We start from the raw sequence: 14,349 nt of genomic DNA, 5'->3' as shown, positions 1-14,349 counted from the left end.
TGACAGGATGTTATATGGAAAAACCTAAACACTCCACAAAAAAGCTGTTAGAACTCACAAACCAATTCAGTAAAGTTGCAGGTTACAGAACATTTAAAAAAAGCCTTTTTATACATTAATGATGAATTCACCTAAAGAGAAATCAAGAAATCCCACACACAATGGACATAACAAAAATCTAATATTTAGGAATAAATTTAACCAAAGAAGTGAAAGGTCTGTACAATTAAAATTATCAAACATTAATGAAAATAATCATTAAGGACACACAAAAGAAATGGGAAGATATCCCTTGCTCATGGATTGGAAGAATCAGTGTCATTAAAATGTGCAAACTACACATTCAAGAAAATCCTTATCAAGATACCAGTAACATTCTTTACAGATTTAGAAAAAAGAATCCTAAAATTCATATGGAATCACAAAAATTCAGAATAGCCAAGGGGATCTTCAACAACAACAAAAAACCAAGTTAGACGCATCACAATACCTGACTTCAAAATTGACAGAGATAAATGGAACAGACAGCCAAGAAATGAACATACTTATATAAAGCCAACTGATTTTTGACAAAAGAGCTCAGATCATACAGCAGAGTCTCTTCAACAAATGGTGCTGGCAAAATTGGAAGTATATATGTAAAATCAGAACCATATCTCCCATCATACACAGAAATCAACTCAAGATGGATCAAAGACCTAAATTTAAGATCTGAGACTATGATGCTGCTAGAAAAAATGTAGGGGAGACACTTCAAGACATTGGTGTAGGTGACGACTTCTTGTACAAGACCCCCAAAGCAAAGGCAACAAAAGCACAACTAAATAAATGGGACTATATCACACTCAGAAGTTTCTGTACAACAAAGGAAACAATCAATAGTGTGAAGAGACTTCCAACAGAATGTAAAGCATTTGTGAGCTACCTATTCAACAAAGGATTAACATCTTGAAAAATCAGCAACTTAGTAACAACAAAACAACCAATCCAGATGAAAATGGGCAAAGGACCTCACCAGACAGTTCTCAAAAGAACACAGCCAACCAACATATGAAAAAATGCTCAATATCACTAGCCTTAAGGAAAATGAACATCAAAACTGCAATGAGATATTACCTCACCCCTGTTAGAACAGCTAAAATCCAAAAGACACAGAAAAACAAACATGGTGAGGACGTGGAGAAAGGGAAACGTTTACACACTGTTGGTGGGAATGTAAACTGCAGCCACTGTAGAAAACTGTGGAGATTTCTTAAAAAAAAACAATAACAAATAGGGGCCGGCTTAGTGGGTAAAGCTGACGCCTGTGATGCTGGCATCCAATATGGTGCTGGTTCGAGTACCAGCTGCCCTGCTTCTGATACAGCTCCTGCTAATGCACCTGGGAAATCAAGTAAGGATGGCTCAAGTGCTTGGGCCCCTGTATCATGTGGGAGACCTGGAAGAAGCTCCAGGTTCCTTCTTTGGCCAGACCCAGCTCCAGCCACTATGGCCATCTGGGGAGTAAACCAGTGGATGGAAAATTTCTCTCTCCCTAACTCTGCATTTCAAATAAATATACAAATAGTAAGGAAAAAAAAAAAAAACCCTACAAATGGTCTTCCCCTATGATCCAGCAATCCCTTTAGTTGGTATGTACCCAAAAGACATGAGCACACTCTATCAGATACCTGCACCACCATGTTTACACCATCACAGTTCACAATAGTCAAAACTGTGAATCAACCAAAGTGTCCATCATCAGAGGAACAGGTAAAGAAATGTGACATATACACACAGTGAATATTATTCACCTATCAAAAAGAAATTCTACCATTTGCATCAAAATGGATACAACTGGAGGACATTAAATTGAGTGAAATAAGCTGGACACAAAGACAAAATACCACACGTTTTCCCTTATATATGGGAGCTAAATGTAAAAAATAAATAAATAAATGCAGGAGCTGGCGCTGTGGCGCAGTGGGTTAAAGCCCTGGCCTACACGGCGCCGTGGCTCACTAGGCTAATCCTCCGCCTTGCGGCGCTGGCACACCGGGTTCTAGTCCCGGTTGGGGTGCCGGATTCTGTCCCGGTTGCCCCTCTTCCAGGCCAGCTCTCTGCTGTGGCCAGGGAGTGCAGTGGAGGATGGCCCAGGTGCTTGGGCCCTGCACCCCATGGGAGACCAGGAGAAGCACCTGGCTCCTGGCTCCTGCCATCGGATCAGCGCGGTGCGCCGGCCGCAGCGCGCCAGCCGCGGCGGCCATTGGAGGGTGAACCAACGGCAAAGGAAGACCTTTCTCTCTGTCTCTCTCTCACTGTCCATTCTGCCTGTCAAAAAATAAAAAAATAAAAAAATAAAAAAAAAAGCCCTGGCCTACAGTGCTGGCATGCCATACGGGCGCCGGTTTGAGTCCCAACTGCTCTACTTCTGATCCAGCTATAGCCTGGGAAAGCAGTAGAAGATGGCCCAAGTCCTTGGGCCCCTGCACCTGCATGGGAACCCGGGGAAAAGCTCTTGGCTTCAGATCAGCTCTGCTCTAGCCATTGCAGTCATTTGGGGACTGAACCAGCGGATGGAAGACCTTTCTCCTTCTCAATCTGTAACTTTACCTCTCAAATAAATAATTAAAAAAATATTAAGGCTTGCCTTTTTGCTAGACAAATATTATTTTGACCAAATATTATTTTCTGGTGACAAGATGGGAACTTCAGTGACCCTGTCTCCTCCCCCAGTGTTGCGAAATCAGTGCATCATGGTAGCTGTATCATGAGCTCCTGGACTCCCTGGATCCTCTGATGGTGCTGGGAGGAATTCAGGTTAGAGAGTTTATCTTCCTTGCTGGTCTACATTTCAGGGCCCCATCAGGTTCTTAGGGGTAGAGTTCAAAGTATGGGGATGTGTGCACATGGCAGCACTCACAAGGGAAAGGACACCTCCATCAGGGGGTGCTCTGGGTAACTGAGGTTCTAACAGGACTTCCAGGATACCAGAGTGGCTGCTGAGTCCTGGCTACTCCATTTCCAATACAGCTTCACGTTAATGCTCCTGGTGAGACAGCAGCAGATGGCTCAAGTACATGAGTCCCTGCCACCCATGTGGGAGACGTGGATGGAGTTATGGGCTCCTGGCTTTGATCAGGTCCAGTTCTGGTTGTTGTAGGCATTTGGGGAGTGAACCAGTGGATGGAGCATCTCTGTTTTTCAGACTTTCAAATAAATAACTAAACCTTTATATAAAAAAAAAAAAACTTGTGAATTATATATAGTCTTTTAACCCTATCATATTTATATTCCTACAGTTAGATTTTAATTTATCTGTTTTTATTTATTTTTTATTTATTTTTTGACAGGCAGAGTGGACAGAGAGAGAGAGAGAGAGAGGTTTTCCTTTACCGTTGTTTCACCCTCCAATGGCCACTGTGGCCAGTGCGCTGCGGTGATCCAAAGCCAGGAGCCAGGTGCTTCTCCTGGTCTCCCATGGGGTGCAGGGCCCAAGTACTTGGGCCATCCTCCACTGCACTCCCGGGCCACAGCAGAGAGCTGGCCTGGAAGAGGGGCAACCGGGACAGAATCCGGTGCCCCGACCAGGACTAGAACCTGGTGTGCCGGCGCCGCAAGGCGGAGGATTAGCCTAGTGAGCCGCGGCGCCGGCCTGTTTTTATTTTTAAAAATATATTTATTTCAAAGGCTGAGGGACAGAGCGAGCAAGCACTCCCACCTCTGACTCATTTGAGCCAGAAATGTAATCAAGGTCTTCCATTTGAGGGGCAGGAACCCTAATTCTTAAGCCATCAATGCTGTCTCTCACATCTCAATGGCAGGAAGTTGGAGTCAGGACCCCACCAAGGCACTCAAGTATGGGATGGGATGGTCTGCACCGGCATTTTAACTACCAGAATAAATGCCCAATCCTTTCTTTTTTTTTTTTTTTTTGAGAGGGGAGGGATGCATTTATTTCAAAGGCAGAGTTAGAAAGAGAGAGAGAGAGAATCTTCCATCCACTGGTTCACTCTCCAAATGGTCGCAACAACCAGGGCTGGGCCAGGCTGAAGCCAGGAATTTCTTCCTGGTCTCCCATGTGGGTGCAGGGGCCCAATTACTTCGGCCATCTTCCTCTGCATTTGCAGGCACATTAGCAGGGAGCTGAACGGAAGTGGAGCTGCCAGGACTTAGAACAGCACCCAATGCAGATGGTAGCTTATTAACCCATTACACCTCAATGCTGGCCCCATCCTCTCATTGTTCCTTTTTCAGTAGTACCTTATAATTCTTATGGATGTAGTATCTTCTATTATTATTTTATTTACTACTGTTATTCTGAAGGTATCAATAAAACTTTGTAAACTTGAAAAAAAGGGGGGCATTTGGAATGCTAAATTAAACGGGGAAAATGTCAAATCAGAAGTGTTTTTGTAAATTAATTTTTGAGTTATAGTTATATAAATTTATTAAAATGTTTCAAAATTATAAGGGGTTCCTAAAAATCTGATATGTTTTGGTACAAATTAATAGTTACAATTCTGGTTCTATTTAATGCTGCAGAACTAACAAAATTTTCTTGCTAATTGTTGACTATAATGAACTGTATATCTTTAATCATGCCCATTTTAAGTCCTGTTGTCCACAGTTAAAATTCTTTATGCCAATGCTTCTTCTAAAAGGTCTCTACAAGCAACTATAATCCTAGAATATTTTTACTGAATACAGGTTTCTGGTAACTGCAACCATACCAGTAGATTGCTAACCAAACATCAAGGAGAACAAAATTAGTTCTTGTAGCCCTAGACTCTCAAGCCATATGGGGAGAATTCTTGTTATCAAGAGCTAATTAAAAATGTTAATAAAATGGCTCCTTAATGAAACCATCTTTTTACAGTGACCTCCCACTTCACAGAATCCAGTTTGGTGAGTTTTTCTACTGGAAACATCATCTTCAAGATTCCCTCCAAGCTTGTTGACAGGTCCTGCATCTGGCATTGCTAACTAAGCACCACACAGGTAAATTACAAGGCAGAGACGCTTGCATTCACACTTGAACACTTGCTCTTCACTGAAATCAGAAACAAACACCACCTGGTTGTCATCTCATCCCATCTTGGCTATTAAGGTTAACCAGATACCCTCTCAAGGACAAGATACAGATAAAATCTACAAAGAATACCTGCTCCCCAAGGCACCAACCAGTCCAGTTATAAGCCCCTCACCTTGACAGACAACAGAAACACTATTCTGAAGCCTTGGCTCAGTCCTTCCAGATGATATATAACCTTTTCTGTTAGTTGTCTAGATTATCTTATTATGTACCTTTATTCTTATTTTATTGTAGCCGTAACATTATGACAGCCAGGATACCTTTGTATTTTAGATTGCCTATTTTTAATTACTCTGATACTTGTGACCATTTTTAAGTCCCCAGTATTGGCCTTCTCTCCTGAAATTCATCATCCTGTTCCTCATCCAACAGGTATTCTTTTACCCTACAGAAGATCCCCGAGGCTACAACAGCTTCAGTGGCAACCCAAAGAATCTGCCTGGGACTTCTGGTTTCTCTCTTGGATTAACTTCCTCAAAGGCTGACATGCCTTCTTTAATTTTAATGATTTTAAACTTCTCAATGACAATTCCACCCTCCCAAGCTTGGAATAAGAATTCTATGCTTGGGGGCCAGCACTGTGGCGTAGTGGGTAAAGCCGCCACTGCAGTGCCAGCATCCCATATGGGCGCCAGTTCAAGTCCCAGCTGCTCCACTTCTGATGCAGCTCTCTGCTATGGCCTGGGAGAATAGCAGAAGATGGCCCAAGTCCTGCATGGGAGACCGGGAAAAAGCTCCTGGCTTCGGATCAGTGCAGCTCCAGACGTTGTGGCCAATTGGGGAGTGAACCAGCAGATGGAAGACATCTCTCTCTCTCTCTCTCTGCCTCTCCTTCTCTGTGTAACTCTTTCAAATAAATAAATAAATCTTTAAAAAAAAAATTCTATGCTTGGTTAAACTGGGAAATCTTACTAAGCCCCATTACACACCGCTTCACTACACACAAGACCCTGACCCATGGAGAATGCCCAGGACAGACCTATGGTTTGACTCCATTCTCAAGACCCTTTTCTCATGATGCCATCTTACTGTGCCATATGATGCACTCATTTATTGGGGTATTTGACAACTCCTTCTTCTATCTGTAACTCCAATGATTTCCAACACTGGACTAGTTCCTTAAAACTTTTTTCTAGAACATAAAGTCCCTGTTAAATGGTGATTCAATCTGTAGAGTACCAGCTTTTGAGCAAGCAGCCACACCATTCTGGCAACCATATGGGAGGAGTGGCCAACACCACTTGCTCTTTAATCCCAACTGGTCAGGAGTACTGTATTGTCACACGGACTCTAACCTACAAGGAGGAGTGTAGAAGTTAGTAACAAAATACTCTGTAAAACCTTATGATGGACTCTTCTTGGAAAAAGATGACCAAAATTTAAACCTTGGGTCACAGTCCATTTGGTAGACAACCAAAGAAACCACAAAGAAACATAAGAGCCGACTTCCTGTTATTTGCAAGGAATTGCTCTGTCCCAGGTTCTGTAAGCTGACAGGTAAGAAAACACATCTTGCTGGAACAGATCCAAGACCAGCTCCGGTCACTTTACAGAGATTGCCCACTAATAACCACCCTAACCTAGGAATCAACTTCTTTTTTTTTTTTTTTTGACAGGCAGAGTGGACAGTGAGAGAGAGAGACAGAGAGAAAGGTCTTCCTTTGCCGTTGGTTCACCCTCCAATGGCTGCCACAGCCGGTGCGCTGTGGCCAGCGCACCGCGCCGATCCCAAGGCAGGAGCCAGGTGCTTCTCCTGGTCTCCCATGGGGTGCAGGGCCCAAGGACTTGGCCGTCCTCCACTGCACTCCCTGGCCACAGCAGAGAGCTGGCCTGGAAGGGGGGCAACCGGGACAGAATCTGGCACCCCAACCGGGACTAGAACCCGGTGCGCCAGCGTCGCAAGGCGGAGGATTAGCCTAGTGAGCCGCGGCGCCGGCCCCAGGAATCAACTTCTGAGGTCACATAGGCCAAAATCTCCTGTATTCTAAATGCCCTCTGCTTCCCAAACGTGCACATGTGATGTATGGACTTCACTGATGTCAAATGGGCCTGTAAAGCTGTACTTCATGACAAGCGATCGAGTTACTATAATTTCTGTGAATATGTAAACATCACTCTCTTAACTTACATTCTAACTTTGGTCCCTTTTTAAGGTGGACAGGAGCATACTTTGCTTTGCTCTTGAATGGTATTTCCCCCAATCTACAGGTTGTTTTTCTTGAAAACAAAGCTCTTTTTACCTTTTAGTCTGAGTAAGATTATTTGATTATTTTTTTGTTTGGTTGTTGTGGTTTTTTTTTTTTGTTGTTGTTGTTGACAGGCAGAGTGGACAGTGAGAGAAAGAGACAGAAAGGTCTTCCTTTGCCATTGGTTCACCCTCCAATGGCCGCCGCTGCGGCCGGCGCACTGTGCTGATCCGAAGCCAGGAGCCAGGTGCTTATCCTGGTCTCCCATAGGGTGCAGGGCCCAAGCACTTGGGCCATCCTCCACTGCCCTCCCTGGCCATAGCAGAGAGCTGGCCTGGAAGAGGGGCAACCGGGACAGAATCCGGCGCCCCGACCGGGACTGGAACCCGGTGTGCCGGCGCCGCTAGGCAGAGGATTAGCCTAGTGAGCCACGGCGCCGGCCTAAGATTATTTTGGGTCTACAAAACTTACTTCAAGTTGAAATATCCGTTCCTGTTCTTTGCACCCCTGTTGCTCATCGATCTCAATGGCTTTCCTCATCACTGCGGCCATTTCAGTTATCTGGTCCACATGTGCTTGTAACTCCTGGAAAAAAGGGAAGGGAGTTTGGAGTCAGTGAGACACTTTACTATTCCTGGATTCTCTCCTTTTATAAAATCTCAACTATCACTTAATGGGAATGTAATATATCACAACAAAGTTGGTTGACCACAAATGTGCTTTTAGAAATCAGATTTCTGTTAGGACTATAATTAAGGATAAGCAGTAAAATATAACTAAACCCAGCCACAACAAAAGCACTTATATTTCAGATTGCTCTCACCACAATGATCAGCAACTTTTTTTTACATCTACATTCATGCTATTGGTCAAAGTAATGGGAAAGATAAAAATTGTTGGCACACTCAATCTCTTCTCCTTCAAGTCCCCATGATATACAAATCTTTTCTATATTATCCATACCTACAATTTCTTGATCTAGAAATTGTTTTAGATAATTCACCTTGAGAACAGGAACTGTTTACTTCTTTATTTGCCTTTCATAGTGTTTGATATGAAACTAATGTTTAGCAAAATGAACATAACTCTTGCTTTGAAGTGTTAAAATATTACATGGCCTTCTCTGGCAACAGCTGAAGATATTATTTATGTGTATTCCCCATTTGTCCGGCGCACCAAGTAACACAAATTCTTCCGATCTCATTACTTAGTTGTTTTGTACATCTCTTGTGCGCCTGGCAAGGTGCTCGACACCGGGAATACGAAGCCTGCTATGACAGTCCCTGATCTGCAGAAGCATATGGTCTAGTATAAGAGACAACAAGGCTGAAAATCAACACAAACTAGGGAGTAATCGATTTCTCAACTCAAATCATTACTCACTGGCAATAGAGGATATTATATTAAGGCCAAAACTTAAATATGAAAGTAACTTTCCAGATAAACATTAAGTCTCTGAAATAGTTGTATGTTTGTCAGAAAGATTTTAGTGAACAAGATCCCCCCAAATCCACAAAAATGGTAAAATGGAAGAAATTATGGAGAAAAAAATTTAGGAATCTCTTTGGCAAACCACGTTATGTATCTTCTTAATTAACCAAAAAAAAAAAAAAATGCAGGTTTTTATTTTAATGGAGAAATCTATACAATGTTAGTACTCAGAAGCCACAATAAAATGCTAATTTATGCTATCCAATACATGCCATTTAATTAAAATCAGATAACTTTTAAAAAGTCACAATTTTGTCCCTTGGTTGCCTCAGTGACAGTGCAAGTGCTCAGGTACCATATGAGGCTATGGCTTCCATGTCGGCAAGCACAGATACAGAAAATGATTCCCATCATTTCAGAAAGTTGTATTGGGCAGCCCTGGATTCAATGATGGTAGCGACACAAGTAGTTACCATATTCGCCAACAGTTAAAAGGATTTAATCCTCCCACTGTAAGGGGAGCACTCTGCTTAAAAGCAAGTAAGTACAGACCAGTGCAGCAGCAAACTGAATAAGGGTAAGGAGTACAAATTTTGAATTCCCATAGTGTTCTCACTTTATGATTTGGTCAGTCCTACAGCACTGTCATAAATTAAAAAACTATATAAAGGGGCCAGCGCCGCGGCTCAATAGCTAATCCTCCGCCTGCAGCACCGGCACTCGGGTTCTAGTCCCGGTCGGGGCATCGGATTCTGTCCCAGTTGCTCCTCTTCCAGTCCAGCTCTCTGCTGTGGCCCGGGAGTGCAGAGGATGGCCCATGTCCTTGGGCCCTGCACCCACATGGGAGACCAGGAGAAACACCTGGCTCCTGGTTTCGGATCAGCATGGTGCGCCAGTCGCAGCGCGCCGGCCACAGCGGCCACTGGGGGATGAACCAACGGAAAAGACCTTTCTCTCTCTCTCTCTCACTAACTGCCTGTCAAAAGCAAAGAAAAACAAAACAAAACAAACAAACAAACAAACAAACAAAAACAACTATATAAGGGGACCAGTGCTGTGGTGTAGCAGGATAAACCACCAATGCCTGCAGTGCCAGCATCCCAGATGGGTGCTGGTTCTAGTACTAGCTGCTACACTTCTGATCCAACTCTCTACTATGGCCTGGGAAAGCAGTAGAAGACAGCCCAAGTCCTTGGGCCCCTGCACCCATGAGGGAGACCTGGAAGAAGCTCCTGGCTCCTGGCTTTAGATGGGCTTAGCTCTGGCTGTTGAAGCCATCTGATCAGTGAACTGGCAGACGGAAGATCTCTCTTTCTCTGCCTCTGCTCTCTGTAACTCTGCCTTTCAAATACTAGGAAGCAAGTCTTTGCCTTTAAGATGGAATAAAACAAGATAATGTTTTCAGGACAGAGGCTCTGCTAACAAGATCACCCCAAGGAAAAACCCAGTATTTAAAACAGAATGGTATTTTCACAAGCCCAGTTAATGGTTCGCTTATAAATTATAAAATGTTAATGGAAGTATCACAGACCTTTAAATGGGCAAAAGAGCAAAGGCCTGTGCTCTGAAAACTGTTCAAGGCAAGAAGTGTCAGCAATGAGATCCTTGAACTATTTGAAAACATTTCACCTCTAACTTTTGTCCAGATTCATTTCTGCTGTACTGAATAAAGACCTGCCACAAGGGAGTTTTAAAAAAGAAAAGCAGAATAGAGGAACAATGGAAAGAGCACTACTATATTTACTCAGAACATCTAAACAAAGGCATGTTTATTTGTGAACTCAAAGGACTACATCTATCAAAAATCTGAATTAAAACATTTCAACTCAATAGCTTGACCAAAATTTTTATAAAATCAAGTCAAAGTCAATGCCAAGAAAATGTCTTCAAGGTCCAGAAAGAGAACGACAGGTTTGTGGCAACAAAAGTTACAAGAGCTATAAAGAGCAAATCAATGAACTGGGCTAAGCGGTCTTTAAAAGCTGCACTTAAATAATTCTCTGTTTGAGAATGGACTTAAAGTTTCTACATGAATAGTACAGCTATCAAAAACACAGCTTTCTGTAGTAGAGTTCATTTCTTCCCTGATCTAATCCAGGAGGAAAACTCCATGTAAAAGAACTTTTACATGAACCCCCCCTTCCATCCACACCCAAAGTTGACTGTTTTATTTAGTGTACATTCTGATTTGCTTCCCAGCGCCTCCTCTCCAGTCCATGTTGAGGTGCTTCAAGGATGTGTCGAGATGCATCAAGGAAGAATCCTTCGGAGCTGTTACGATGTACCATGTCAATCTGTAGTACAGAGTCATTATAATGTTAATACGGACATTATCCGTAATTTAAAAACTGAATGAGTGTTAGTTCATGCGTGTTAGCCAACTGTTTGAAATGTTTGTTTTTTTAAGATTTCCAAAAAGGCTTCTGTTCAAAAATAATGTAAAAAAATGAGTATCTGGATGTAAATCAGTTTTCAAACTTTCTACTGGGTTTTAAATGTGTGCTCAAAGACACCTGGTGTCATAAAATCTATATAACAACAGTCTCAAAAGGGTCTTTACCCCTGAATGTGCTATAAAATCTTTTTTTATTTAGGCATATCAGAGCATTAGTGCCTAAACACACTAGAATTCCATTCTTTTGCAGCTTATCATACAAGTTTCTCTGCTCACCCACTTCTGCCTGTTGACTACTCTGTTAACTCAGGGTTGGATTCAGATGGATTTTTTTTTTCTTTCATTGGACACCTTTCCAGAGTCTCCTTGTGGGAACTACTCCTTCTCTCTCCAGCACTAACAATCCCTATCTCTAATTTAGGGTTCACCAGACCCTCCCCTGTACTGGCTATGACTGTGTCTGTACCTCCTACTGCACTGCAAGCTCACATGGTAATGTAACTTCATCATTCACTCATCTTATTGTTACCTATAATAATTAACCCAATGCAAGTGTTAATACTTTTTTTAATTGAGCCACAAGTGTCTCCTTTTTGGGAAAAATCAAAATCACAAACATTAATATGTATTAGTTAGAATTAATAACAAGAAACTGAATAGTCATTCTATGGAAGGCAAGGATCAGCACTTAAATGAAGAATTCATTCTACCTAATGAAAACAGATAGTTTATAGCTACTCAAGAAATGGTTAACTTTGCTAATTAATAAACCAGCTCTGGTGAATGGTAAAAATCTCATGTGCTTTAGAAAACACTTGCTTCTGTCACAGCTGCTACCAGATGAGACCAGCAAGCCACAGAATCTTATTTCATACATTTTCTGTCACAGTATTCTTCACCCTAAGTCTTCAAATTTTTAATTTTTTAGATTAAAGAACATAAGGGCCTTTGGAAATTTCTCAAGATTCCATTTATCTGACAAAAAAATAGGTTTATACTTTAAAATAGAACATTCCTGTTTATACTTTAAAAGGATAGTCATATACTTAAATTTAAATGATTTTATGATAGTTTCATTAACAATGAATACATTTTATAGTCTACAGATTATCAGTTAAATATTCAAGGATTTCTATTTGGTTAGGAGATGAACAGCATAATTAGATAATATGAAACCAATTTTATTAGTTTATTGTTTTACTAAGTGGTAAATGAAATACCCATTATTAAGTTCCTTAATATGTACAGTTGTCACACAAAGCTATATACTACGAATTCTAATATGCATAGAATTAATAATTTTAAAACACATACAAACACCAAACTGGAAGAAATTTTTTAAAGAACTAAAAACATATTTCAGTATTTGAGAAAGATAAAAATGTCTTCTAACAATCACAATTTGTACCTCTTAAATAATATTAGTAATAACTAATAACAGCTATTATTCAACAAAAGAAAGTGGCTTACTTATCACAATCTAATCTAACATTTTTATTTCACATCAACAGTTAAAACTCAGTCTAAAATAAAATGCTAGTTAGAAAGCATTATTTTACTTATCTTCATAGCAGCTGCCAATCAACATGAGGACAGATCAAAGGGAACAGACACGGGGAGGACAAGATGAGCAGCAGTAAAAACACTAATTTTTTAACCCCTTCCACTCTGTCTCTAAAAATGATATCAACTGGTCTGCAAAATTGCAAGTTTAATATGTTAGTTCTTTCCCTTTCCCCATCCCCAAGGTTCTGCCGTGATCATCAGGATGACTTACAATCTGGATGTACTGGCCTCATTCAGAAAACAGTCTTAAGAAAAATCAATCTATATTTAGCTGCTTTCAATTATTATTTTTGTTATAGATGTCAATATGCAAATTTTAGAATTTTCCTAAAGTCAGATATTCTTATAAAATATTTTGAATTCACTATACTTACCTTTATTCCCGAAACAAACTTTATTTTTGAGTGCATGTATTAAAGTAACTAGGGAGCAATGGGAGTTAGAAGAGTAAATCAAACAAAAAATGATATATAACAAGAAATGAAAAAATAAGGAAAAGCATAAAATGTCATTTAAAAAGATGAACTATTCAATATCAACATCATATTAAAATAGCATTACTAAAAATACCTGTAATTTTTTTTCTTTTTAATGTGAACACAAGCAATCAATCCTCTTTTCCAATTCAAGCCACACTTATAGAATAAATTACCTTGGAGTGCTGCTCTTTTAACTTCATTATTATACCGGGATCATCTTTTTTGCTAGCCATTAGCAATCTAAACATCTGTTCTCGATACTTGCTCATTATAAGTTCCAAGGCAGACTGATGTTCTTCCAGAGATGTACGCAATTCTGTTAAAAGTAACGGTGTATTTTATTTTCTCTTGAGTTAAAGATATACAGAATAGTCCCGTCAATACCACATGTATCAAAAAAGCAACTGATATATAGGGTATTTTAAAAGGAAATATAACACAAAAACCTAGCCACATGACACCAAATGAAGTTTCTAGTTAGTTTCTTAAATGACCATTTTAATCACGTTTTGACAATCACTTTAAGAAAAATTTACTGAACAGCAACTTAATAATCAGACAATGCTCTCTCTGTATTAAGAATACCAGAAGGTCACAGATCTCAGACTCTAGTGCAAAAAAGAATAGTAAGTGCAAAGTGGAGTGTTACTCATATACAGAATTTGAGTACGGAACTGAGTTCCTAGAGTTGAAAAATGAAGAGAAAGGCAGTGTAAGCAGGGAGGCGTGAAAGTAAAGTGGTTAGGAACTGTTTTGAGATGGCATGAGCAAAGGGTCTGTGGAGAAGGCAGCTCTGGGAAAAAGAACAGAAAACTGGAAACAAACTTAGAAGGTCCTTGTGCTAGGAAATAAGGATATAGCAGGGGCCAGTGTTGTGGCGTAGTGTGTAAAGCCACCGCCTGTGAAACCAGCATCCCATATGGGCGCTGGTTCAAGTCCCAGCTGCTCCGCTTCCAGTTCCACTCCCTGCTATTAAGATGGCCCAAGTGCTTCAGCCTGTGCCACCCACGTGGGAGACCCAGATGAAGGTCCTGGCTTTGGCCTGGCCCAGCTCTGGCCATTGCAGCCATCTGAGGAGTAAACCAGTGGATCAAAGATCTCTCTCTGTGGCTCTAACTTTCAAACAAATAAATAAAAATGTTAAGAAAAAAAAAAAAAAAAAAAAGCTAGTGCTAGATAGCTAAGTTTGCATCTTTAAAAAGAAAGCCAAAGTTTTAT

The 14,349-nt window shown here is 40.8% G+C and overlaps 2 protein-coding genes across 9 annotated transcripts in view; one reads left to right on the top strand and one right to left on the bottom strand.

The window, feature by feature from the left end:
* The window catches only part of TM7SF3 (transmembrane 7 superfamily member 3), a 54,753-nt gene extending 49,190 nt beyond the window's left edge, over positions 1 to 5,563 (top strand). The window contains exons 12-13 of the mRNA XM_017343318.3: positions 4,859 to 4,980; positions 5,447 to 5,563. Of these exons, the coding sequence (XP_017198807.2) occupies positions 4,859 to 4,965 (107 nt within the window). The 3' untranslated portion in view covers positions 4,966 to 4,980; positions 5,447 to 5,563. The remainder of the gene's footprint in view (positions 1 to 4,858; positions 4,981 to 5,446) is intronic.
* FGFR1OP2 (FGFR1 oncogene partner 2) overlaps positions 1 to 14,349 on the bottom strand; it is a 43,327-nt gene that overhangs the window by 6,973 nt on the left and 22,005 nt on the right. For 4 of the 8 annotated variants that reach the window (XM_070049532.1, XM_008259494.4, XM_008259495.4 and 1 more), the window contains exons 4-6: positions 13,305 to 13,447; positions 10,872 to 10,985; positions 7,732 to 7,845 (exon numbers count right to left, since the gene is read on the bottom strand). In XM_070049532.1, the coding sequence (XP_069905633.1) occupies positions 7,732 to 7,845; positions 10,872 to 10,985; positions 13,305 to 13,447 (371 nt within the window). The remainder of the gene's footprint in view (positions 1 to 7,731; positions 7,846 to 10,871; positions 10,986 to 13,304; positions 13,448 to 14,349) is intronic. The other 4 variants (XM_070049535.1, XM_070049536.1, XM_070049537.1 and 1 more) reach the window with 1 other exon arrangement.

The sequence above is a fragment of the Oryctolagus cuniculus genome, chromosome 9 (assembly GCF_964237555.1).
Source record: "Oryctolagus cuniculus chromosome 9, mOryCun1.1, whole genome shotgun sequence".
In the NCBI taxonomy this organism is placed as follows: domain Eukaryota; kingdom Metazoa; phylum Chordata; class Mammalia; order Lagomorpha; family Leporidae; genus Oryctolagus; species Oryctolagus cuniculus.
The sequence above is the reverse complement of the archived record's forward strand: the minus strand, read 5'-3'. Positions and strand labels throughout refer to the sequence as shown.